Source organism: Pituophis catenifer, unplaced genomic scaffold, assembly GCF_029215685.1.
Source record: "Pituophis catenifer annectens isolate HBS135680 unplaced genomic scaffold, rPitCat1.0.hap2 SCAF_1, whole genome shotgun sequence".
NCBI lineage: Eukaryota > Metazoa > Chordata > Lepidosauria > Squamata > Colubridae > Pituophis > Pituophis catenifer.
The window spans coordinates 52,716,809-52,740,570 of record NW_027256881.1 but is presented as its reverse complement, the minus strand read 5'-3'; the positions used below and the strand labels follow the sequence as shown (position 1 = coordinate 52,740,570).

Sequence of the window (23,762 nt, the reverse complement as noted above, 5' to 3'; positions counted from 1 at the left end):
AGTACCTGGAAGATAAGCTAATCTATGTCAGCATCAAGCCTCCCAGTGGAGCAAGCAAAGGATCACTAAAACAGTTCTGCTGTTTGCAATTTGCTTGTTGCTGATTTTACTGTGGAAACCAGGAATGTCAAAAGTTCCACGATAGCCCATGGTTAGCTGTTATTGTATAAGAGATTTGAACAGCCCACTTTTAGTGGTGTAGTTGTAGAAACCACAACTCCCTATACTCTGCTCTCCTTTCAGACAGTTCCTGTACTTAAATTGTATTTCTCTCAAAGAGTGCTTTTTCAATGTTAAAAAAATACCCTGTATTATTATTACTGTGCAATTATATAAAGTGGACTTTAAACTTCTCAATACCAATGCTCTCTCAAGACAGATTCTCCATTTTACCTTAAGGTAATGCAATCAATCTACCTTCTACACAAAGTAAAAAATTAATATATGAAAAATATGAAGAGGAAGGTCATCAATAATAATTCTATGCTCCAAATGATCTGGGTGAACTCAGCTCTGAATACGTGCAAGTCGGTTCAGGCTGCATAGATTCTGATACCTGCAGCGTTAATAGTCTGAAGAACCAGCTGCAAAGTTCCAGGGGAAACTAGCAAAACTGTTTTTTTTTTTTAGTGTTTCCTGTGAAATAGGTATGGAATTAAGAGTAAAATTCACAAGGTTTTATCCACTGAAAATTGGCCTGCTGCCCGTGGAAGCTCTTAAACAGGATCACCATTATTCTTAGATATATAACTGATGAGCTGCAAGGGTGTCCATGAAAGGTTGCATGAGATAATCTGTTGAGAAGTAGAAGATCAGGCCAAAGGTGATGGAGATGGGAAGAGCAGGTAGTGCCTTCTTAAAGACTGCAAGCAATAGAAGAGTTAAGCAAAGACCCTAAGGGAAAGAAAAGGAACATGATCAGCAGGACTATACTTAGGTAGAATATTTTTTGTACAGATAAATGTTTACAGATAAATATTTAATAAAAAATATTAAAATCCTATGATACAGAAACAAGAAATGAATGAGAAATTATTTCATCTGAAGATGAAATAATTTCTCATTCATGCCTTTGCTATTAACTCTGCTGGATTCCTGCAAATTGGCCTACATGGCCGGCTACCCCATGAAGATGATCCAAAGTCTACAGCTGGCACAAATTGTAGTTGCTGGATTGCTGATCTGAAGAAATGGGTTTAACAAAACAAAATGGGTTTAATTCCTTCTCCTGTTATAGCAGCTGCACTGGTTGCAATTCAAAGTGCTGTTTATTAGCTACAGGATCTTTTGGATTGGGTCCATGTTACCCTGAAACTGTTTACTAAATCTCCCCTGGTATGCGTTAGCAAAAAGATAGTTTTGGAAAGTTTCCACCTTCTCAGAAGATGAAGAAAACAGGGGGTTGGAGAATGGCCTTCTCAATTGCAGCACTTTATATATATATAAATATATATATAAACATCTTGTTCCCTGAGACTAGGATGGTCCCTACCATATTAGCTTACTAGGTGTGAGAAAAATAAAATACCATATTTTTCGGACTATAAGACGTGCTTTTTTGTCTCCCAAAAGAGGGCGAAAATGTCTGTGTGTCTTATAGACTGAATATTGGCAAAGCTCCGCCCACCCACCAGCCATTTTCTTAGGCCTCCACATGCCCTGTTTTCCGGACTTTTTTCAGCCTTTTTCAGGCCTTTTTTTGGCCCATTTTCAAGGCTTTTTTTTTGGCCTGTTTTGGGGGCTTTTTTTTGGCCCATTTTCGGGGATTTTTTCAGTATGCTTTTGAGGCTTTTATCGGCCCTATTTTTAAAAAAACAGCCCCCCAAAAGCCTCGAAAGCGGCTCCAAAAAAGCCTCGAAAGCAGCCCCAAAAAAGCCTCGAAAACGGACCCAAAAAGCCTAGAAAATGGGCTGAAAAAAGCCCCAGAAACAGGCCGAAAAAATACTGAAAAAAGCCCGAAAAAAGGTAGGCCAAAAACTTTTTTTGGTTGTTTTCCTCTTCTAAATTTAGGTGCGTTTTATAGTCTGAAAAATACGGTAAGGGTTTGCTCCACTGTGTTATTAATATTGTACCCTACTTCAGTCCCCTAAATATGCTTTAGCTGCCTACTTGAGTTAGAATATGGATGCCGAAATTTTTCTAGTTTTGCTTAAGAGTACAACTGAGTATATATTTGTAGAGCCGAGGTGGCGCAATGGTTAGAGTGCAGTACTGCAGGCTACTTCAGCTGACTGCTATCTGCAGTTCAAATCTTGCCGGCTCAAGGTTGACTCAGCCTTCCATCCTTACAAGGTGGATAAAATGAGGACCCAGATTGTTGGGGGCAATATGCTGACTCTGTAAACTGCTTAGAGAGGACTGTAAAAGCACTATGAAGCGGTATATAAGTCTAAGTGCTATTGCTATATTCCTGAACTATACATTCTTCTATTCTTGCGTCTGTTGGGGCATTTTTAATATCTGGTTGAGTACCAAATATTTAAATAAACATTTAAACCAGTGTTAAATGTGCATTTAAACAATGGCTGGCTGGGAAATTTGGGAAGTAGAGGTCCACATATCTTAAAATTGCTAAGGTTTAGAAACACTTACTTAAATAGTGAAAAAAGAAAATAATATTTAGGTTGTCATCACCTTTCAGATCTTAATAATAGAAGCTAAACAGAATGTCATATTACCCTAAAGATTCAAACTGATCCTGTTAAAAAAACCACTTATTATCATTTGAGTAAGCCCTCTCAATCAAGTGTGATCCAAACTGTACTGGGATTCACTCTTCAGTCTCAAGTGTTCAAATGTCTAGGACCCAGCGCTGATAATCCATGCTGCTAACCTTGTTTTATAGTATGTCAAATGACAAAGAATAAGTATTTAAATCATTTCTGTCTTTTCTCCCATGCAAAAAAATAATCCCAGAACAGGTCACAATTCTGAGATAATACTTATCCTCAGGTTTGCACTCAAAAGGAAGCACAACAGGGAAAGAAGCCGAAAGTACAATGGTACCGGCTTACTGTATTTTTTTTACTTACTATGAGGATGGCTACAAAACAAGCCAATGTTGTATTCCAGTCTCCACTAGCAGTGGCAGCTGCTTTGCCGACAAGCACGCTATAGAATATAAAGTCTCCTAGACCCAGCTTGACTCCTCCTATTAGAAGTAAAAATAATTCCATCAGATAGCTGCATCTCTGGTCCAACACATAATTTAAGTTAGGTTTAGCAAACATGACATTTATGAACATCACGGGGCTCTCAGATACTCCTTTGTATACCAAATTTTCTGACTTTTAAAAATAATAACTTTTTTATTTTTATAGGTGCTGATTACTTCCTGTAAAGATCTACATGGCGTAGGATCAGGCTATTTGTGGGACCACCTGTCCCCCATTGTTTCTTCCCACCCACCAGTTTAGCAGAAAGGGCATGCTCTGTGTTTCCTCCATCAAATAATGCCATTTTCTTGGGCCCTGGAGACATGTTTTCTCTGTGCTGCCCCCAGCTTGTAGAAAACCATCACCAAGACTCTGAAGACCCCAACATTTTTAGTCTTTCCATAAGGCTCTGAAGTCCTGGCTGTTCCTCCAGAATTTTGTCCAGGAAGTTGAACAATATCAGTGGGGTTCTCGGTGCTCTCTGAGCTTAGTTATTTTTCTTGCAGATATTTCATTATCCAGCCAGGTAACATAATCAGTGCTAAAAGTGAGTGGTGTTGGATCTCTGTTGGGAAACTGTGATCATCATTCTAGACCAAGCTAAGTCCAAAAACATTAGGGAAGTCTGGAACTTAGACAAATCAGCCATCAACAAGCACAAACAACATCTTCATTCAAAAGAGACAAACAAAAAGCTAAAAAGGAAACAAAAAGGTCAAAACACCTCCTTGTCAGTAATCAACACCCAGATAAGGAAAGACTAACACCAAGATTAATACTAGACCAACAATCAAGTAGTAAACAATTCCCTAATCAAGGAACCATTCAGACAATCACACAGTAAACTAATCTAGGAATCACCAAGAGCACTCCCACCAACACTGACTTGTAACACAGAGCAAACCATACTCCCTTGTAGCCAGTAGTGGGTTGCCCCCAGTTCGCACCGGTTCTATAGAACCGGTAGTAAAACCGGTGGGAGGCTCCGCCCACTGACCCTGATGTCACTAAAACACTTCTGCTATCTCTTATTTTAAAGGATTAATGATAGTGAATTTTTAATTTGCTTAAGTGACAACAGCTTACTTTCTTCCTCCTCCTGGCTTTCCTCAAAGTTGCGGGCAATTTGACCAAGTTGTTGGCCAGTTTGATCAATAGTTGAGTTTCTCATTTCTGGAACTTCAGGCTCAGCATATGAAGAATTGTCATGGGTCTCTGCTTCTTCAGCCAATTTGATGCATAACAATGAGAAAAAGACAAGCCCAAACAAGAAAAATCAATGTATTACAGTAAAATTTAAGAAAAAAAAATGTTAGAATAAAAGTTCCCTCTGTTGTAACAAGACTGTGCAATAATACTGATTTACCCCAGTTGTCATGGAGAAGATGACTGATTTGTTCTCTGTTGTTACAGAGCTAGGCTGTAGAATTTATAGTTTTCCTAATGTTGTTTACAAGGTTCATAAATTCATATGACTGGTCATGCTGGATCTGAATCTTACAATCAACCTACTCTCACATTTAAAAAAAATCTTTTTTCTGTGCATAAATTGTCAAAGGATTCAGAACCATTCTTCAGTCAGTAATTGAATTAACTCTTTCAATGCAGAGGTTTCTAATGCAGTTCCCATACAAGTCTCATGGAAACTTCCCTTTATAATAGCTTGCAATAAGTAAGAAATCCAGTGAATATAATGCATTGCAGATTCCATTTAAATTCTATTTAACAACAAAAGAATGATCCTTGTTGTATCAAGTGTATCAATTACCTGGATCCCGTATCTCCTGAGAAGACCTTCTTTGTGCATTGTCTGGCTTTGCCATTCCTATTGTCCACATCATAGCAGCTGAAAGAAAGAGCAAACAATATACAATTTATGAAACAAGATTGATGGATTTTCAAAGTTACAAAGTACAGTATAATCAAAAGCCCACCCTACATTTCTCAATTGTCATATATTAAGAAAATGTGTCAATGCTATAGATACTTGTATTTGCCTGTCAGTACACAGTTTAACAGTATTCCCAAAAATATTTTTTTTCAAAAGGCAACTGGATTTTCTTGATTTTTTTTATTTGAAATTTTAAGCTTCCCATCCTAGAAGCTTCTTCAATTCAGTTCACTTCTTCAGAACTAAAGAAACTTCTTGATGAGAAAGGAAACATTTTCAAAGGAAAAAAAAAAACCCCAAGAAAGTACAGTTGCCTTTTGAAAAAAGCATACTTGGGACAACCATGAACTGGATGATTGGGAATCTCCATAGATGCTTAACAATACTATTAACTTGCAGATAAGGTCTATGTTATTTTCATTTAAATTATTTCATAATTTGTTTTATAGGCAAAAGCAAGGAACAAAAAGATGGGAGAAGTACACAAATTCACACAAACAAATATTTTGGGCTTAAAATACCCTTCAGACCCAGGAGGCAAAATCAGGTTACTCTCCCTTTTGGACAGCCAAATCAGATATGACTCCAGATATTCAAATCATCCGATTCCCAGTGGCCTTGGAGTACAGTAATATCAAAATGAAAGAATGGCTGTCCTAATCATGCTGAATTTGCCTTTGTCTTTTTTAAACATAGAGCAAATTAGATTTTATCCACACAATTTCTTCCCACTGGCCTTACAAGATTCTTCAGCAGCTTCATTACAGTAGGCAATTTAGGAGACCAGGAAAACTAAAAGGAGCTGCAATTAACAGGGCTTATTACAAATTTATTTTCAGCAGGGAGTAACAGTACATCTATAATTCAATATACCACTGTCATTTCTAGTGGTAGCAGGAGACCGAATCAAAACAGTTATTCCTGTTTCCTTCCTAAATTTAAAAATTTACTAGAGAAAATTTGTAACTTATCAAAAGAAATCTGGAACCTGGGCATCAGGCTCATATTTGCAAACACCTAACTTTGTAGGCCAGAAACTTTCCTCTTAAAAAAATGCTGAGATAATCAGAAAGTTTAATTTTATATCTATTTCCACGATCTGGGAATATCCAACAATATCTCTGTACAGGAGAGAATCAACAGAGAATTTCAATTTTCCTTCGTTTTCATTCTGAGATAATATTTTCAATTAACAAGGCACCACTAGTTGCTACAACAGGGGTAATTCTATAAAGGCCAGTCACACAAAAGAAGCCTGTATTTTACTCACAGGAATAAATAAGTGCAGGAAATATCGGCTCATTTCTCTCTTGTGCTGTTTCCACCAACATTCGGAGAGGTCCCTTTGGACACAAAACTGCTATCAAGTCTGTGGACAGAAAAAAAAAATCAATTTAATTCCAAGTAGCATTCTCAACATCTAATTTTCCTGCCGATACATGGCAGGGAATTCTTTCACACTTCTCTCAAAAGGCACTTATGGCTTTACTAAATCATAATAATAGCAGTAAAATAGAGTACAATATACAAAGAAAGCATTCTGAATTTTGGAGAGCTTCCTTTTTGAAATGAGGAGATAAACGCAATTTCAGAACCAGGGAAAGAGGGATTCAGGGAATAAAACACGCATATAATATAAGCAATTCCAGGGAAATAAAACCACCGAACTTTATATGGCAGACAGAATCTAATCCTTCTTGACAAATGCAGTCCAACCTTACCATTAGGCAAAGCAAGGTAACAGACTTATGAATTAATTTTGATATCACTGAAAAGATGGCAAACAATCTCTTACTTCATTTATATCCAGCTGCAAATTCTTCTCAGTCTCTTAATTACCCCTCCTTTGCAATGAAAATATTGTGAAGAAATGTAGCCAATATAATAATTGAAAGAGCAAAAGGGACAATTGGAAAGAAACTAGAATTGAAGAAATATTTAAGTAAAAACATATTCTTAGACTGCACAGGATTAGTTTTGAGAAACATTTTTTGTATACAGGTAATCCTCAACCACAAATGAATCCAAAAATTATGTTACTGAGACATTTGTTAAGTGAGTTTTGCCCCTTTTCATGACCTTTCTTGCCACAGTTAAGTGAATCACTGCAGCTGATAAATTACTAATCTGGTTGCTAAGTGATTTGGGCTTCCCCATTGACTTTGCTTGCCAAAAGGCTGCAAAAGGTGATCAGAAGACATTGGGACACAGCAATGGTCATAGGTGTGAACCAGATGCCAAGCACCTGAATTTTGATCATATGACCATGGGGATGCTACAAAAATTATAACTGAAAAATTACCATAAGTCAGTTTTTTCAGTGCAGTTGTAACTTTGAACTGTCACTAAATGAACTGTTGTAAGTTGACAACCATCTATAACCATGATGGGGAATCTTCTGACACGCAAGCCTTGCCCTAGCTCAGCTCCAGTGCGCTGGCCAGCTGATTTTCGGCTGGCCCCGCCCTTATCTCCTCTCCCAGGGGTCTCCACGCAGCCTATTTTGGATGCCAGTAAGTACAGGGCTCGTGCGGAGGCTCTGGGAGGCCATTTCCGGCCTCCGGGGGGGGGGGATGAGGGAGGCGGTTTTCGCCCTCCCCAGCCTCCAGGAAAGCCAAGAGCCTTGGTAGTACAGGGGTTTAAGGCACCCTGTTATTAAGCTTATTAAGACCAGCTGCCTGCAATTACTGCAGGGTTCGAATCTCGCCAAGGCTCAAGGTTGACTCAGCCTTCCATCCTTTCTAAGGTAGGTGAAATGAGGACCCAGTTTGTGGGGGCAATAAGCTGACTTTGTATAAATATACAAAAGGATGAAGGCTATTGCTGAGCACATTGTAAGCCGCCCTGAGTCTTCGGAGAAGGGCGGCATATAAATCAAATTTAAAAAAAAAAAAAAAAGCTTCTGAAACCTGGGGAGGGCGAAAAAAGGTCCTAGCAGGCCCACCGGAAGTCAGGAAACAGGCCATTTCTGGCCTCCAGGAGGCCTCCAGGGGGAGTGGGAGGCCGTTTTCGCCCTCCCCAGACTCCAGGAAAGCTTCCAGGCCTACCGGAAGTCAGGAAATGGACTGTTTCCGGCCTCTGGGGGGGGAGCTGTTTTCACCCTCTGGAGGCTTCAGTTAGGCCCGCTAGGCCCAAAACAGGGTGTGAAGGGGCTCATGCGCGCATGCGCATGGGAGCATGGGGGGGGCACGCGCACCTATACGGGGGGGACAGGGCACAGGGAGGCATTGAATCATGGGTGTGGGCACATCCTCCTCCGTGTTTCCCTCTGCTTTTGGCACGCAACGGCACAAAGGTTAGCCATCTCTGATCTATAGTACTTAAAATGGGCCACAGTCTCTTAGCATGTATTTTAGAACAATTATTGGATTTTTTAAAAAAATCCCTTTAAAGATTTGCTTTGATTGTTGTTTCAATGCAGCCGACTGGGAGCCACATTCCAATGTCATAATGAATAATGATTATAATCAGTTACCAGTTTGCTCTCCTTGTCTCTACACAGGGCTCCACAGAACAGTTAGAATACTTCTCCCATTTTTGACAATCTATGGCTTGGAAAGCATTAGCGGCTATTATCAGAGTGGAGCTTGCAATCAGATTAGAGTAATACGCAAACTCAGCCTGGAGAAGACCATAATAAATCAAGGTTTACTGCAATATTTGAATGCAACTTTCTGAATACAGGTTTCAAAGCAGAAATAATCTCTCTGAGGTGAAATGCAAAGATTTAATATTTATCATTATTTATGATTTCTAGGATGCAGCATTAACTTGGTTTAGACTCCTCACAAAAGACACACTCAGTTTGCAGAGGAGGATCACCTTACAAATCGTTCTGTTGTAGACATACCATAAACAGAGATGCCTCCCAGGATGACCCAAGCTGACCACTCTGGCAAGTACTTAATGAAAACTAAAGCCATCAAGGCACTGATCATAATGAGATAGGCTTGCTGAAGTTTCAAAGGCCCCTTCCAGTGGATGCAAATCATCCCAACTGCTCCAAAATTCCAGATGACAAAGAACAGGGTAGGGTAATCCATAGCCACGTTGTAGGTCTTGAGTACTTCGCTGTCAGACAAAAAAACAACAACCAAAAAGTAATTTGCTGCCATGATGTAGTAACTTGTTAACTAACACAAGGTCATCCTGCACTATATAGGAGAGAGGAAGAACAGGGAAGTTGCAGATATATGATCAAACTCATGTGCTGTATAACTGAGCTTCCAAGGCTCATGGGATCAAAATAGGATCAAAATACCTGATCCCATGTCACATTATAATATGTGACCGTCTAGCCAAGCAGATACTAATCTAATCACAGCTCTTTGGGATCAGCATAATTTTGTCCCAGTAAGTTATTATGTGATGTCAAAGAGAAGACAACAACCACATTAGAGATGTTCTACAACTACTTAACTAATAAGCCATCGTCCCCACTACAGATCCCTTGGAAGTGGGTGGGAAAGCTGATATTTTAATTCAGAATACAAAATACAAATGGACCAACTAGTTTAGGAAGGGGATATTACACAATAACTAACTCAACCTAATTTTAAAAGCTAACAAATAGAAGCAAGAGCCATCTAGTCTTGTCTAACATAAATATATTTCAAATGCTATCTGAAATTTTGCTAACACAGTCAACCTAAATTTCACACAATTATACAAATACCATTTAATGACCTGGCATAGTTACTAAGCAGTGACTGCTTTCTCAGACTATAGGAAATTTGAGAATGAAAGCAAAGCTCCAACAGACTATTCCCCTTCTTTAACCATATAAAGACGCTCATTATTTAAGAATGAACATTCATTTTGAAGGAACTTGCTTTTTTCCTCTTCCCTGCTCATGCTATTCTCTTTTTGTGTCATGTTGTTTCATCTTTTTTTGCTGATCATATATGTTTTCCTGTTATTCTTCAAAAATCTGAAGGAAAAACCCTTGTAAATCATTTAGCAATCCCTCATTAGGATCTACACTAACCTGTGTCTATCCTTGTTTAAAGGAATACTAAGTGATTTAGGATTCACAGTTCTCACTTACCCAAGATAGATGTAAGTGAAGAGAAACAAAAGCATCAGCGATGAGAGAATCAGCCACCCGTGAATGAACTGCAAAAGATGACAATATGCTATTTAGGTATCTTTCTTGCACATTCCAAAGATGACTACATTGACCTGGTTTTGCTTATAAGTCTCTCTCCAATTCACTTCCTAGGCAAGGGAGCCTTCCCAGCACATGCTAGCATACCTGGAGAGAGGGGGGAGGGCTTCCTTAGGAAGACAAAGATGAGTTAAGAGGACCTCTAACTCTAAATGAAAGTCAAAAAATTCATAGGAAGTTAGAAAAAAAAAGTTTTCACTGTAAAATGCCAAGAGTTTTTCAGGGAAAAATTACTTCCAAGGGACTATGTAATTTCTGTGCAGCTCTGACAAGAGTAAAAAGCTTGATTTCCGCTTCATTTATTTTGCTACCTAATTGATCTTTAAAGTTTTCAGGGGTGTCAAACTCAAGGCTCGCGGGCCAGATCCAACCCAAGGGGTCATTAAATCTGGCCCACGGGGCTGGCCTGCAAATAGCAAAGGATTGGCCCGCAGTGTCTCTGGCAGCCAAAATGGGGCATGGGGTGGCCGTGCACAGCCCACCCCCGGGAGCCCAATTTGGCCAGCAGGGTGGTACAGAAGCTGCCAGGCTGAAAACAAGTGTGGGGGGCCGTGTGCATTCCCTCGTGCCCCACTTTGGCTGGCAGGGTGCTGCAGGAGGCATCTGTCCCGTCTCCCACCACCACCAGCCCGCGCAGAACTACAATGCTGATCCGGCCCTTGAAGAAATCCAGTTTGTCACCCGTGATATAGAACATATAGAGGAGAGGAACCCCTTTAATGTGTAAAGATAACTCTATAGAAAGATCTTAATTCTTTACCAACAGTTTGAACAATTTAAAATATTGAAAAATAACATTGAGGTCTTCTAAATCCTGCAAAATTCTTTAAAATATTACTTTTCTGCAATCAACGTTTTTTAAAAGATGTGATAACACTTCTAAATGTTTCCAATCCATGCAAAAATGCAGACAAATTGCCTAAAACGACGTTGCAAATGTATACCATAAGAATCACTGAGGATCATGCCTAAAGAATGCTGATCGCCATGGAATGAAAGTATCTGACAGAATTAATTAAAAAGCTTTTATAATTTGAGGCCCTTGACTAACATATTCAAAGCCTTGCCTTATAGCAACGATATTTGTACAGCAAAACCAAAAAGATGGTCATCACTAGAATAACACTGATCATGATGATGGTATTCAACACAGAGCTCAGTAGACGCTGGCCCACATAGGGGGTATCTTCACTGAAGGGGGTATAAATCCTGAAAGAAAAGGCAAAGTATCTTAATAGAAGAAGCTGACTGACTACCAAGACAAAACCCAATCCCTCCAAAATATATGTATTACAAAATGCCAATCTTTAGCTGAAACACAGAGGCAATAGAAACAAGACATTTATAAATCAGGCAAGGTAGCTTTTGAATTTACCGTATCTTTAGCTACAGTACCATCCCCCAATCAAGGTATGCTGGATTTCCACTCATGAATTTTTTATCCAGGGTGGCCAAAGGGATTTGAACACCAAAACATCTGAATGATTCCAGGTTGGAAAAAATTAAGCAACTTGTTATGCAGAGATTATGGAAATATCATTGAAGTACAGGGATTTTCAACTTGTGAAATCCAGTAGTGTTTGTATTTATATATATCTGATTTCATGTGGATTTACAACAACACAGCACACATTAAAAAAAATTAGGACTCCTGGATGTCTCCATGCTTTACCACAAATTTACTATTTCTGCTTAGGAATTATGGGAGTTTGCAATCCAATGCCACCGCCACCCCCCACCCCCCCGGAAGAAGCTAAATAGAAAATAATCTTAATGTAAATAATGCATTCATTGTCTATGGAGATTCTCAGTCATCCAGGTCATAGTTGTCTCAAAAGTGCTTTTTCAAGAGGCGACTGGACTTTGTTTTTCTTTGAAGACGGTTCGCTTCTCATCCAAGAAGCTTCTGCTTCCTCAGAGCTGAAGAAGCTTTTTGGATGAGAAGTGAAATGTCTTCAAAGAAAAACAAAGAAAGTCCAGTTGCCTCTTGAAAAAGCACTTTGGGGACAATGCATTCGTTGTTTTTAGAGTCTGTGAGGAATCACTTACAGTTGCCCATTCTTCTCAGTGTAGAAACGGACTGACTTAATGGTTGCAACAACTACAACCATGCACAGTGTTACAGGCACAAACAGCATGATCACATGCTTTGCTCCATATTTTAAGGTCAACTCTTCTTCATTATCCAGCACAATATGTCCTTTTGCTGCTCTTTCTGGATCAGGCCCATGTCCCTCCGCTTTATTAGAGCTGCTAGTGCTGCCAGTACGTCTATTCTGCAATAACAATAAACAGAAACAGTTAGCAACCGTTGTATAGATCTACTTTCCCAATATAGTTCTTTCTGGACTGCTTAATGCCTTCAAAAGGCATCTTGTCAAAAGGGTCATTTCAGACATCTAGAAACCGAGAAGACAAAAACATTGTAGGAAACTGAGGAATAAAAGAAAATTATTCAGAAAGTTGCTGTTTTCAGAGGTTAAGGAACATGTCCAGCAACCATAATGCCTCAGCTGACATAATGTGACAGAAGGCTGCACAAAATAATCCAGTTCAATACTACCTTTTTTCCCCCATCCTTTATCCCCACGATCAAATTCTGAAAATACAATATGGACCCTCACAATTACATGATTGTCCTTACTAACTGCTAAAATCTGCCAACTTCTGTCATGAATTGTAAAAACAAGAGCCTATAATAATTATATAGAATCTATATAGATATAGAGTCTATATATAGAATCTATATATAGAATCTAGAGTCTATAGCCAGTTAATCTAAGGCAGAACTAGAACTCATGGACTCTTAACCAAGAGTTCTAGTCCTGCCTTAGGCACAAAGCCAGCTTGGTGGCCTTGGGCCAGCCACTTTCTGTCAGCCATGGAAGGAGACAATGGCAAATCACATCTGAAAAACCTTGAGAAGAAAATTGAAGGCAAATTTACAAGAAAAGTCCAGGCAGTCTCAAAAAAATCAGGCACAATTAAATGAAAGGAAAAAAAAGAGAACACAATTGATGGCACACAGATATACTTCCTCAGTGAGAGCATATCTTTACTTGTGCAGTCTTACCATGTGAGGTTATGGTAGGAGGAAGGGTTTTTGATTTATCAGCCACTAGCTGACTTTAAAAATTAATGTGAAGTCCTGGTGTGAGAAGGTGGCTCAGGCTCAAATACTTTAACACAGCCAGCCCAATGCTTTGGATGTCAACTCCATACCCCCAACCAGGATGGGTAATAGTCCTACTTGGTTAGTACATAGTCCAATATATCTGTGATGGGGAAAGAGTGGGAAAACTATCCTAATGTACTTGAATTCTAAAACTGCCAGTCTAGCCCTTTGAAAGATATAAAAGAAGGACTCCCAGAAATGACCTCACACAGAGAACAGGATCACCATTATATACTATAACTGGATGCTATTCAGACAAAGGAGCAGATTTGTTTTCTGTTAGCGCGTGGAAGACAAATCTGATTCTAACTAAATTTAGACGTTTCCTGATAGTACAGTTCAGCATTAGAACTGCCTTGGGATATAGTGAGTTTTCTTTTGCTTGATCTATTTAAGTAGAGGTTGAATAGCCATCAGTCAAGGACATTGTAATAGATACTGCATTGCGCAGGAAGTAATGTACATTAGGGACTTTTTTCAGGGCCCAGACAAAACCTGATTTCATATAAATGCAATTAAACTAATTTTTATTCATTAAATACAATGAATTTGTATTTACTGAGGGAAATATCTCATATGGTATGTATTAATGATAATGTATTAATGATTTTAGACTCTTTCTATCCTAAAGGTTATTGAGCAACAACTTTTGGAAACAATATAGCCCTAAAGTGACTAAGTGACTTCTATAATCCCTGTCAATTCTAAGCAAAGCTGCACATTCTTTTCCAAAGACTCCTACCCTGTGGGAAAGCGTTTCTATAGCTTCAGGTGCTTCTGCTCCATCATGATATGAAGGCAGAAGGGGGCTTTCAGATGACATCAATGATGTCCTTTCATTGCAAGGTTCCTCTTCACTGTCAGAATTGTTCATGAAGGCGATCATGCTTCCTTCTTCATGGAGAATCTTAATCACACTTCAGACACTGCAGAAATAAGTAATGTAGTAGTATAAATGTAATGTAATGTAAAAGCAAAACAAAATAATTACAAAATTAATGTAATGTAAAAGCAAAACAGAATAATTACAAAATTAAAGACCCTTTAACAAGATAGCTTCCAAAACTGATTATTTTTTTTCTGAAATAACCAGTATTCCAGAACTATTAAAAAATATTTCACCTTTATTTAAAGTTGCTTTTTTTTTTTGATGCTATGGCGTGCATTTTTTAAATAAAATTTATTGGAATTTAATTTTTAAAGGGCTAATACTGTTTTTCTAGGGCGCTCAAAACCAATTCCTTCTAGCTGACTTAGGTTACATTTTGGGTAATCCCAGTCACTTATTTAATTGTCACTAAATTTGAAGAGCATCCATGTCAGCTTTGGAAGCCATCTTAGCACCAGAAGCTTCCACGCTGCCAACTTCTTGCACTTGGGAAAGTAGGAGGAGGGATTCAGGAGAGTGATTGTAGTTAGACATAATAGCATTCTTCCCTTTGGTCACGGTCCTGATGTTTATGCATCTGGAGGAGGAGTGGTTGCAGGGATGGCTCAAGTTGGGATGGATGATGATTGGGCCATGTGACAGACTGATGGGTGCAGGGGCTGGATTGGGGTTTTGCTTTACTGAGGGAAAACCCGAAATTCTCAGATTCAGGTTTTCCCAGATGTGCCAGTATACCTACTTTAATAAATGGAACTTTGAGAAATGCTTGCCTCAGAGTTTTTAATTGGAATGGGTCTTTCTGGAACGCTGACAATCAGGTTGGGAAAGGCTACTGTTGTATACCAATTCTACCCAACAGAGAAACAGGTTTAAATCAGGGGTGAAATCTAAAATTTGTTACTGCCGGTTCTGTGGGCGTGACTTGGTGGGGGGTAATGTAACTGGATAGGCATGGCCAACTTTTTTTAAAAAAAAAAACTTTTAAAAGCATTTTTTCTACAACCTCTTCGGCCAAAGAGGTTGCAGAAAAAAATGCTTATAAAAGCCTCTGACGATCAGGCAACTCAGCTGGGATCGTCAGAGGCTTTTAAAGGCATTTTTTCTATAACCTCTTCGGCTGAAGAGGTAGAAAAAATGCTTTTAAAAGCCTCTGACGATCCCAGCTGAGTCGCGCGATCATCAGAGGCTTTTTTTTTTTACTTTTAAAAGCATTTTTTCAGCCGAAGAGGTTGTAGAAAAAATGTTTTTAAAAGTAAAAAAAACAGCCTCTGATGATTGCGCGGCTCAGCTAGGCATGGGGGGGGGCCCACAGGGATTTTTGTTACCGGTTCTCTGAACTACCCGCTGCCATCGCTACCGGATCGGGTGATCCGGTCCGAACCGGGAGCATTTCACCCCTGGTTTAAATGCCGTATGTTACTAATAACAGATTTTTATCATCTAGTCTTCTAGTCACAGTCTCCCCCACAAAAGTGAAAGATACAATGTATTTTTTTTGTCTATACTACAAAAACTCAGCTGTTTGTTTGAAACCTTCAATTGGGCAAAATGGTGCATCATAGGGCAATAAATTTTGAATCAACGTTCCACAAATAGGCTAACTTAAAGAATGCATCCAAAATCCAGGACCCATTACCTCCCTTGGGATTGAAATTTGGCAAAGTTATGGCCACTTTAGCACTGTTGCACTTAGCCACAGTGACTATCATTTCTAATGCTCCCTGCCAGCTTCCCACAAAGGTAAGCAATGGGAAAGACAGCAGGAAATCAGAAGCTGTTGCTGCTCCCATGGCTTTTCTGCATGGTCATTCAGTTTCTGTTTAGGTACAGAAGTGTCTCTGAAACAATGACCCAATGGTTCATGAGTTTTCTAGTTACCCCTAAATACAGTATACTGCATGCACAGTGCATGCAAAATTCCATTCTTTTAAGAGATTCTTTTCATGGTGCATTTTCCCTTTCTCCTTCTGAGTTATCGTATCTGAAAGTTATACACCATGAATGATACATATTAACATATTAACTGAGCCATGGTGGCGCAGTGGTTAGAATGTAATACTGCAGGGTAATTCACTGCTCGCTCCAGGAGTTCGATTCTGAATGGCTCAAGGCTGACTCAGCCTTCTATCCTTCCAAGGTCGATAAAATGAAGACCCAGATTGTTGGGAGCAATTTACTGACTCTGTAACCCCCTTAGAGAGGGCTGTAAAGCACTATTAAGCAATATATAAGTCTAAGTACTACTGCTATTGCTATTAATATAAAAAAGACCCTCAAATGTGAAGAACAAAGCAGGAAAAAATTAGCATGTATGCAGTCATACAAAACTACTGGGAAAAATCTGTTTTTGCTGCTCTACACTGTCCATAAATATTGCCAACATATTGCAATGGAGTTTGAACAGGACAAATATGCCATCCTCACATAAGAGAAAAATAGTGAATATTGAAGGAATCAAGATGCCCTATGGAAATAACATCAAGAGTCTGGATAAAGATTATCACTACAAATACCTGGGTATCCTTCAGGCTGACAACATCAACCAGACAGAAGTCAGGAAGAAGGTTAGAAGTGAATACATCTGAGAGTGTAAAAGATCTTGAAGTCCAAACTCAGTGGAGGAAATACCTTCAAGGCAATTAATACTTGGCTAATTCCAGTCATTACATATACCGGGGTCGGCAAACTTAAACACTCAAAGAGCCACTTGGACCCGTTTCCCACAGAAAAAAAACACGCCGGAGCCACAAAACCTGGGTGGGCATGCCAACTCAATGTCACTCACTCAGTCACATGACCCCCCCTAGCCACACCTACCCAATCACAAAACCATTCTGCTCTCTCCCCCTCTTCCTATCTTCCCCTCTCTCCCCCCATGTCTCTCTCCCTCTGTATCTCTCCTCTCTTCCCCTCTCTCACCCCTCTCTATGTATCACTCTGTATGTATCTCTATGTCTCTCTTTCTCCCCCCAACTCTCTCTCTCTGTGTCTTTCCCCCTCCCTTCGGGTGACAGTCCTCCTCCTCCCCCTCCTCTTGTGATGTCCCGGACGGCTGTGGTTGAGCCAGGAGTGTGTGCATGGACAGGGAGACCCTCCCCAAACGAGCACCAAAGCACAGCAAAGGCACCCGCGGGGTGAGCGGCTGCTCGATTAGGAGGGTCTTAACAGGATGGGGCTTCTTTCCTGCACTAATGCTCTGGCCATCGCCTTGCTGTTTCATCCCCCATCCCCAGCAGCTCTTCAGCTGAGTGTGAAGGGTGCGAACTCCAGCCTGAAGCGGCAGGAAGCAAAGGCTGCCTTACGTGCAAATGTGGTGCAAAGGTAGGTACAGGGCAGCTTCTCTCCTGTAATCTCCTCCTCCTCCCACTCTCGTGATGCCCTGGCCGGCTGTGGCTGAGCTGGGAGCAGCCATAGCCGGCCCTCCCACGTGGGGAGACCCTCCTTAAGCAAGCCGCTGCCCACCATGCATGCACCTTTCCTGAATTTCGGCGCTCGCTTGAGGAGGGTCTCCCTGCGCATGTGCACGCTCCGGCTCAGCCACAGCTGGCTAGGGCATCACGAGTGTGGAAGAGCCACATTCAAGGGACCAAAGAGCTGCATGTGGCTCGCGAGCCGTGGTTTGCCGACCACTGACATACACAGTTGGAATAGTGGCCTGGATTCAAGCAAAACGAAAAGCTCTGGATAGGAAGATCAGGAAAATAATGATAATGAATCATGCCCTTCATCCTTGCAGCAATGTTGTCAGACTGTGCTTACCAAGGAAAATAGCTGGACATGAAAAGTTGTAAGTACACAGACAGTTGGGGGGGGGGAGGGCATTGGAAGAGTGTCTGAAAGACAGTGGAAAGAGATCAAACTGGCCTACAAGAAAGGCCAAATGAAGAGTAGAAAAGAGACCTGGCAGGCAAAGTATTACATGGCCAGTACAGAAAAAAAAAAAATAGCTGGCAAAGCAAATAACAAGAAGACTAAGAGCAGGAAAATTGAAGAAAGAGACAGAAGGCTAATTCCAGTTCCTTAAAAAAAAAAATTGTTCCTTAAAAGCAAATGCATATATAGCCAGAATTGAAAAAAACAGGAGACAGCAAATGCCAACTCTGAAAAGAATGTGAAGAAACAGTGGAGCACTTTGTTAGCTGTTGCAAGAAGATTCCACAGACTACCTACAAGTAACAGAATGATAAAGTAGTAATAATGGTTCATTGGAATATCTGCAAGAAATACCACTAGCACTACTTGAATGCTGACATTGATAAAAATCATTATCAGTTAATTGCAAAAAGAAACTTTTGCTTGGAATAGCTTACATTACATTCTATGACAATGCTACATCTTCATAAACAACTTAGATAAAGGGAATGACACAAAGTCAGGGGAAGTTGCTAACACTTCAGAAGATAGACTCAAGAGTCAGAAAGATCTTGACAGACTTAAGCATGGGTCTCTATCCAACTAGATGCAGTTCAGTGGCAAAAAAAGAAAGGTCCTGCGCTTAGATAGAAAAAAACAGGTAGACAGGTACAGGATAGGCTCAACAGTACTGCCTATGAGAGAATTCAAGGTGTCCTGGTGGATCACTGCTTAAAGATGAATCAGTAGCCAACTCTGCATCAACAGAGGTTAGTATCAAGATCAAGAGAGGTATAGTACCACTCTATACCAGACCAGTGAGGCCATATTTGGAATACCATGTCCAGTTCTGGTCACCACAATACAAAAATAGATGCCGATGTCCTACAAAGATTACAGAGAAGAGCAACAAAGATGATGTCTGGAAACTAAAACCTATGAAGAACAGGTGAAGAAATTAGATATGTTTAGCTTCATGAAGAGAAGACTTAGATAAGACTTGAAAGGCTGCCACAGGAAAGAGAGCATTGACTTATTGTCTATAGTATTTAAGGGTAGGACAAGAAACAATGGGTGGAAGCTTGTCAGTGGGAGATCCAATCTGGAAATACAGAGGAATTTCCTGACAGCAAGAACTATTACGCAGTGGAACAGCGTGTTTCCCAGAGTTGTGGGTGTTCCATTGCTGGAGGTTTCAAGAAAAGTTTGTACAATCATTTATCCAAACTGGTATGAGGACTCCTGCCTTGAGCAAGAAACTGGACTAGATGATCTCCAAGGTCCCTTCCAGCCATATGATTCCACGATTCGAACACCACCAAACAACATCTGCTTATGCCAGGTCTTCAGGAAAAATTCAATAGGTGGATAAAAATGCAAAATCCAGTCTAAATATCTGGCTGAATATGCAACCAACAATTATTTTATGTAGCTATTGCCTGATTGCAAGAAACTCTGGTAGATGTACATTTAAAAAAAGAATAAAAATAGAAAACAATACTTTTTTTATTGGGGAAAAAAGAAAATATAGCCTAACTCCAGGTTTGAATTGAAGAATTGTTCATAAGATATAGCAGATACCTAGTTCCACCAACATTCTTGCTTTTTCACCTGGTTCTGGTTAGCAACCCTTGAAATTCTAATAAAAGTAACACAACAGTAAAGTCTGAGTTATATTCATATAACTTGGTTTAAATCAGTTGGGAAAAAAGTATAAATGGGTATTGCCAGAAGCCAAATTACTACTGAAAATATACTGGTCTGATAAGAATAAAATATTACATGAAATTTTTAAAAAAGCATTTAGAGTAAATAGACGTGAGCAGATCTAGTGTATCTATTTAAAAACACAATAGAACTTCTCTGCTTGCAAAGATAAACCACATCCTTTCTCTGTAGAGGTATTTTCCATTGGCTTTAAATTCCAATATACAGGGGGCCTTTTCTGAGCCAAGAACAATGTCAAGCTTGAAAGAAAACTTAAAAATAAAAAAAACAAAGCAAAACTAAAATGTTAAGACTGCAAATCTTATATTTAATTCATGTTTATTTTAAGTGGAAAGATAAAGCCTAATATCAACACCCAAAGATGAGTATTTGAAAGTAAATATTATTACTTTCAACAAAGCTTACGCCACATTTAGTGCATACAATTAAAGTACCTATGTAGCTTGCAGTCAATGTGCCTGCCAGATTCCTTGTCCCACTTAATTTTGTACTTTTCCAAGAAATGAATCTGGTTAAAATGGGGAGCTAATCTGTGGCAAATTTCAGTATTACTATGACCTCATATATGACCTCACACTTTTCTTAAGATTATAGAAATGTTGTTTCCCAATGTTTCCCAAAATTTATCCAATTCAGAAAAAGCATAACTGTAAGAAACATCCTTCAGAAAAGTAGGCAGAGAAGATAGCAGATAACATTCTAATTGGTATTTGTTAGCTTATTTCACATATGGCAGACATTTTGTGAATTCAGGCACATTCCAGTAGTCTTTTGTTATTATATCAAAAATGTGTCAAAATTCCAAATGTTGCCACTAATCATCAAAGGTTGAGGAACACTATTACACTGGCCTGTATCCTGAAAAGGCTCCTTCCCATGATTCTGTTAAACAATCTTTCACCAACTCTTCTGCCATTAGAAAACCATACCAGCATAAAGCCTGCTGTTTCCACTGTCAATCTGTATCCTGCTAAAGGAAGTGTCCCACCTAATGTTGATGCCCTTATTTATTGTGTGCAGGGCATATTAAGGAAATGGTGGATCCCCTGATTTCGCTTTCCTCTCCCCTCAATAAATGTCCCCAACTGGCAGGAAAATATCTACCAATCATTCTCAGTAATCATGAATGGACCTGTTTAGGCATCTTCAAAATTTCCTTAAAGCTTTGTGAAGGTCCGGATAATTGATTCCCAGGCTGGAAGAGTAGACAAAATACAAAAGCAGATGGGCTACTTCAATCTTTATTGTTTATGTGATGAGTAAAGAGTTGTATTCCCCTCTGCCACGGCTTCCTCTTTTGGACCTATAAGCTGTTACGTTTGACTAGGCAGGGGGTGAGACTACATGGGGTGCACACCCTGGGGCCTATCATCAGGCTGTTTTAAACATGGGTTTAGTACTCTCCTGAAAGAACACTGCACTTATGTTTTACAATAACTCAGCTGACCAACCACATGGGAACTATTCCATAGTGTCATAGTCTTCCTGATTTCCAGGGCTTGTCATTTGTTAGTTGGTGTAATTCATTTTTCAAAGTCAGTTCTGTAAGTTTGGGATCAGCTCAGGGATCTACTGGATCAAGGGGTAGAGGTTTGAAGGACCCAGACACTCATACTACCCAAACCAGAATGGCCCTGGAAGAGAGGAGGCCTGTCTATACCAGCAATAGCAATGTTTTTTCAAACTTGGCAATTTTAAGATATATGACCTTCAGCTCCCAGAATTCCTCAGTCACCAATCACACAATTACAAGGAATACCAAATAATATGCCTCAGAATATCTCTTTATTCTCTAACCAAACTAGTTTCAAAACTGATTGCATTTGATAATTGTTTCACATAATACAAGCCCTTTATGGGGATGGCACCTCTGGGAAGGAATATGTGAACATATATTGTATGTGTAACAGAATGGGAAAGCATGTATAGAAAACATCGCTGAAAATTCTGCAGGACAATTACAGGACAACAGCAATTAAGCTGGTTTTTTTTTTTTCACATTTCCCAGAATGAAAACCCACCATTTACACACACAAACACACACACACACACACCAAACGACATCTAGGTATTTTTCCTGTCCACTTTCAGCCATACAACAATGGAAAGAAACTGAAGAAGTTCTAACTGACCTTTTAACATTAAAACTGCTAATTGGGCAGTTATTCACTGGAGGCGGAGGAAAAGAAAGAGCTTTTAAAGGCAGCAGAGTGGCTGCGGGCATCACTTTGAGCAAAAGAGGGAACCTGACTACATATTCCCCACATATTTACTTTGAAAGCAGTCCATTCAATTCAATTCAGAATAGAGCTGGAAGGGACTTTGAGAGGTCTTCTAGTCCAACCCCTTGCTCAAGCAGGAGACCCTTTACCATTTCAGACAAGTGGCTGTCAATCTTTCTTCTTTAAAAACCTCCAGTGATGACGCACCCACGACTTCTGAAGGCGAGATGGTTAATTGACCTGTTAGGAAGTTTCTCCTTCATAACAGTGAGAATTGCTTCCAACCCGAGACTTCAACTACGGTCACTTCCGAGGGCTTGCAGCCTTAATCTTATCTACTTCCTAAGGAAGGCCCCCATTAGGGATGCTTGCAGGAAGAGCCATTTTCACACCGAAAGCTCCCCCTATCTTCCCGGATGAAGATCCTTTCCTACCGAGATTGTACCACACGCGCCCGAGAGGCGGCAACTTTGCACCGATTCAAGGCAAGATGCCGAAATGCAAAATGTCCCAAGCTAAGGTCTCCCAGAAGCCGGCCCAGGAAGTAGATACCTACGAAAGAGGCCGGGCTGCTTTTTTAACGGAGCGCGCGCCGACAGCCGCTCCTAAGGATCCCTCACCTGCGTGCTTCGACGCTGCTCGTTGCCCTGGAGCGATCCCGCGGGATTGCAAAGCCCTGATTATCGGGGTTCGTTGTTTACCAACTCCTCCCTACGGAAACCGCGACAACTTGACGCCCTTCATTAGTTGCAGCACGACCTATTTCGGAAGGGTGAGTTTTGGATGAGCGCAGCGTATTATTGCTCCAGCCGGCTGTCAGTCACGAAAACGCCTCCTTTAAGAGATTCCTCATCCAATGAAGAAGAACGGCCGGCGGAGCAATTTGCCAATGGAGAATGAGCGCTGTCAAGCAGAAGCAAAAAGGGAGAGCGGGGTTAAATCAAGCCGGGAGGATTAGTGATTTGAAGGCTTTTGCTATACGAGCTGCGATGGAGGAGAATCCTTTTTTTTTTTTTTTGGTGCAATATTTAAAGAACTGGAAGAATTGAGATGTTCTCCTTGTTCTTATTAAACAGTAGCTTATTATTATGTGTGTAATTTTGAGATTTTATATGTCTATCATCTATCTCAATTATTTGCTTAGAGAAACTCCTTATAACTGACACTAGGGTAGCTGTAAATATGACTAATGCGGTGTACAAATATCTAGTAACTATTATATGTAATATTGTTTGGCTGAGCTGAATACTGAAAGGAAAGTAAGGAAATTATCAGTATATAGTTTTTTGTGATGTTATTTTGTTATGTTTTGTTATGTTAAGAGTTATGTTTCTTTATTAAGAGTCCAAGACCAAAAAAGTTATAGTTATCCAGCTTGTGTGATTGTGATTCCAGGCAACATATATCAATATTATTTATTATGTTTTAGCCAAATCATAAACCCTGAAAATAATTACAGAAAGTTAGCAAACATTTATCCCTACTCTTTTTCACACTAAATCTATTCCGTTACAGCAAAAGTTTTTAACTGAGAATGATAAAATGGATTTTTAATTTCAGTTCCTTATTTGCCCCAAAATGTAATGTTTTAGCTGTGCAATTTTTGTTTTTCAAAAAAAAAAAAAAACCACAGTATGGCGGCTTAGAGCTTTTTCTATCTCTAAAAGCTATTTAAATGTTTAC

At 39.7% G+C, this 23,762-nt stretch overlaps 1 protein-coding gene across 4 annotated transcripts; it reads right to left on the bottom strand.

Annotated features, from left to right (window-relative positions):
- Positions 1-22,795, bottom strand: PSEN2 (presenilin 2). Of its 4 annotated transcripts, none has more exons than XM_070949593.1 (11): positions 22,700-22,795; positions 14,131-14,314; positions 12,263-12,489; positions 11,281-11,422; positions 10,094-10,161; positions 8,897-9,117; positions 6,317-6,415; positions 4,924-5,001; positions 4,242-4,376; positions 3,033-3,151; positions 1-894 (listed from the first exon to the last, which is right to left on the bottom strand). In XM_070949593.1, exons 2-11 carry the CDS (start codon positions 14,272-14,274, stop codon positions 739-741), a joined length of 1,389 nt encoding a protein of 462 aa, XP_070805694.1. In that variant the 5' UTR covers positions 14,275-14,314; positions 22,700-22,795; the 3' UTR covers positions 1-738. The 4 variants fall into 4 exon arrangements, with proteins under 4 accessions (XP_070805694.1, XP_070805711.1, XP_070805720.1 ...); XM_070949610.1 differs by having other exon boundaries at positions 4,242-4,373; XM_070949619.1 differs by having other exon boundaries at positions 4,242-4,370.
- Positions 22,796-23,762: the final 967 nt, after the last annotated feature.

Coding starts and splice junctions, on each gene's coding strand:
- PSEN2 (XM_070949593.1), bottom strand. CDS start 14,274: ATGATCGCCTTCATGAACAATTCTGACAGTGAAGAGGAACCTTGCAAT. Junction 12,490..14,130: donor TAGAAACGCTTTCCCACAGG/GTAGGAGTCTTT, acceptor TTGTTATTGCAG/AATAGACGTACTGGCAGCAC. Junction 10,162..11,280: donor ACAAATATCGTTGCTATAAG/GCAAGGCTTTGA, acceptor CATCTTTTGCAG/TTCATTCACGGGTGGCTGAT.